Source organism: Pseudomyrmex gracilis, unplaced genomic scaffold (assembly GCF_002006095.1).
Source record: "Pseudomyrmex gracilis isolate BER0280 unplaced genomic scaffold, ASM200609v1 scaffold_1315, whole genome shotgun sequence".
Classification (NCBI taxonomy): Eukaryota; Metazoa; Arthropoda; class Insecta; order Hymenoptera; family Formicidae; genus Pseudomyrmex; species Pseudomyrmex gracilis.
The window spans coordinates 8,068-10,152 of NW_018021899.1; the positions used below are offsets into that span (position 1 = coordinate 8,068).

At 40.7% G+C, this 2,085-nt stretch overlaps 1 protein-coding gene across 1 annotated transcript; it reads right to left on the reverse strand.

The window, feature by feature from the left end:
- Positions 1-1,307: 1,307 nt before the first annotated feature.
- Positions 1,308-1,676, reverse strand: LOC109862047 (phosphopantothenoylcysteine decarboxylase subunit VHS3-like). Its single transcript, XM_020441941.1, has one exon. It carries the CDS (start codon positions 1,674-1,676, stop codon positions 1,308-1,310), a length of 369 nt encoding a protein of 122 aa, XP_020297530.1.
- Positions 1,677-2,085: the final 409 nt, after the last annotated feature.

Below are 2,085 nucleotides of genomic sequence, written 5' to 3' on the forward strand. Positions count from 1 at the left end.
TTGTAACATGGAGCGAAAATGGCATTTCCTAGTTTAGGGGTTGGGCTCGAAATTTGCAATTTCCGTATTTTGAGAGCTCATAAATCAGTGAACGAGATTCTTCAATGAATTACATTGGTTGTTTTATTTTTCAAACACTTCTCTCTTGTAAATTGAGGTAAATTATGCATTTCCTATTCCGGGGGTTGAGCTCAAAAATAGCGAACTACGTATTTTGCGAGCTCAGAAATCAGGGAACGTGATTTGCCAGTGAATGGCACTTGTTGTATAATGCAAGTACTACTCTCTTGTAGAAAGAGGTAAAACTTGCATTTCCTACTCTAGGGGTTGAACTCAAAGTTTGCAATTTGCGTATTTTGCGAACTCATGAATCAGGGAATGTGATTCCTCAATGAATTACGCTGGTTGTTGTATTTTTTAAGTACTTTTCTCCTGTAAAATGGGGTGAAATATGCATTTCCTATTTTGGAGGTTGAGTTCAAAAATCGCAAACTGCGTATTTTGCGAGCTCATAAATTATGGAACGTGATTTGGTAATGATATACGCTGGTTGTTTTATTTTTTAAGTACTTTTCTCTTGTAAAATGTGGTGAAAAGTGCATTTCCTACTCCGGGGGTTGAGCTCAAACATCGCGAACTGCGTATTTTGCGAGCTCATAAATCAGGGAACGTGATTTCTCGATGACTTTTGCTGGTTGTTTGATTTTGCTAGTACTTCTCTCTTGTAAAATGGGGTAAAAAGTGAAATTTTTACTCCGGGGGTAGATTTCAAAAGTCGCAAACTGCATATTTTGGATTGTTCTATAAAAAGAAACAACATTTAGTAAAGAACTAATTTGTTTGTCTTATTTTTAGAGGAATTTTCTCTTGTAATTTGGGGTAAAAAGTGGAATTTTTTTCCAGGGTGGATGTGTATAGGTCGTAATGTGTGTAGTTTGTTATTTGTAAATGTTCTTGTTATATTCCCTGTGCTACTTTTTCTTTTGTGTATAGGAAAGAGTAGATTCTTTTTTGCAAAAATACTTTCGGGGTAGTTTTGCGTGCTAAGGGTTGGAGCTCAAAAATCTAAACCAAGTTTAATTAAGAGCTCATAAATAGCTCATAATTCTGGCGCAAAGAGCAGATCGATATCTGCAGTTTTAAGTGGTAGTGGGGCGCAGTCCAAAAGGACTCAGCCCCCCCACAGAAAACTTGGAATTCCTGCTCCGCAAAACGAGCTCAAAATTTTTAAGTTGGTGGGTTCAAAAGCTCATAAATAGCTCTTAATTCTGCAACAATTTTGAATCGATTTGGACAAGGTGGGGGGGCTAGGTCTTGAGGGGTATAGAATCTTTTGTTTCCGAAATAATCACGGGGCGTTCGTTTGCTCCATCGTCATCGGTGTCGTCGTTCTCGTTGTCGGCGTCGTTGTTGTCGTCGGCATTTTCGTCATCATCGTAGTCGTTGTCGTCGTCGTCGTTATTGTTGTCGGCATCCTCGTCATCATCGTTGTCGTAGTCGTCGTCGTCGTCGTTGTTTGCGTCGTTGTTGTCGTCGGCATCCTCGTCATCATCGTTGTCGTCGTCGACGTTCTTGTCGGCGACGCCGTTGTTGTCGTTGCTGTCGTCGGCAATGATCTCGTTTTCGATTTCCGACAAAAAACGGACTGTTTCCCGCTCGTAGCGCTCGTCTTCCATTTGCGTTTTCAGCTGCCTTCTTCGAAGCTCCTCCACCGCCCATTAACGCTGTTCTTCTTCCACTTCTTTTTGTTGGAAATGGTCAGGTAATGTCCCTGGCGGATACCTAACTTCGAGCACCATCTGCACTTCATCATCTGAAAATTAATATATATATACTACCATGATCAAAAAATAACCGGAAGTTATTCATAAAAAGAAAAGTACATGTTTATTCTTCAAAATTCAAGTTGTCCCCTTTAAAGTAGTCCCCGTCGGCTGCGATGCACTTGTGCCAGCGTTTGATCCACCCTTTGAAGCTTTTCTGGAAGTCGGTTTTTGGTATAGCCATTAGTGCCTCCAGCAATTTTAGCTTTATTGCCTCCACACTCTCAAAACGAGTTCCTCGTAGTGGTTTTTTGAGTCGATC

Coding starts and splice junctions, on each gene's coding strand:
- LOC109862047 (XM_020441941.1), bottom strand. CDS start 1,676: ATGGAAGACGAGCGCTACGAGCGGGAAACAGTCCGTTTTTTGTCGGAA.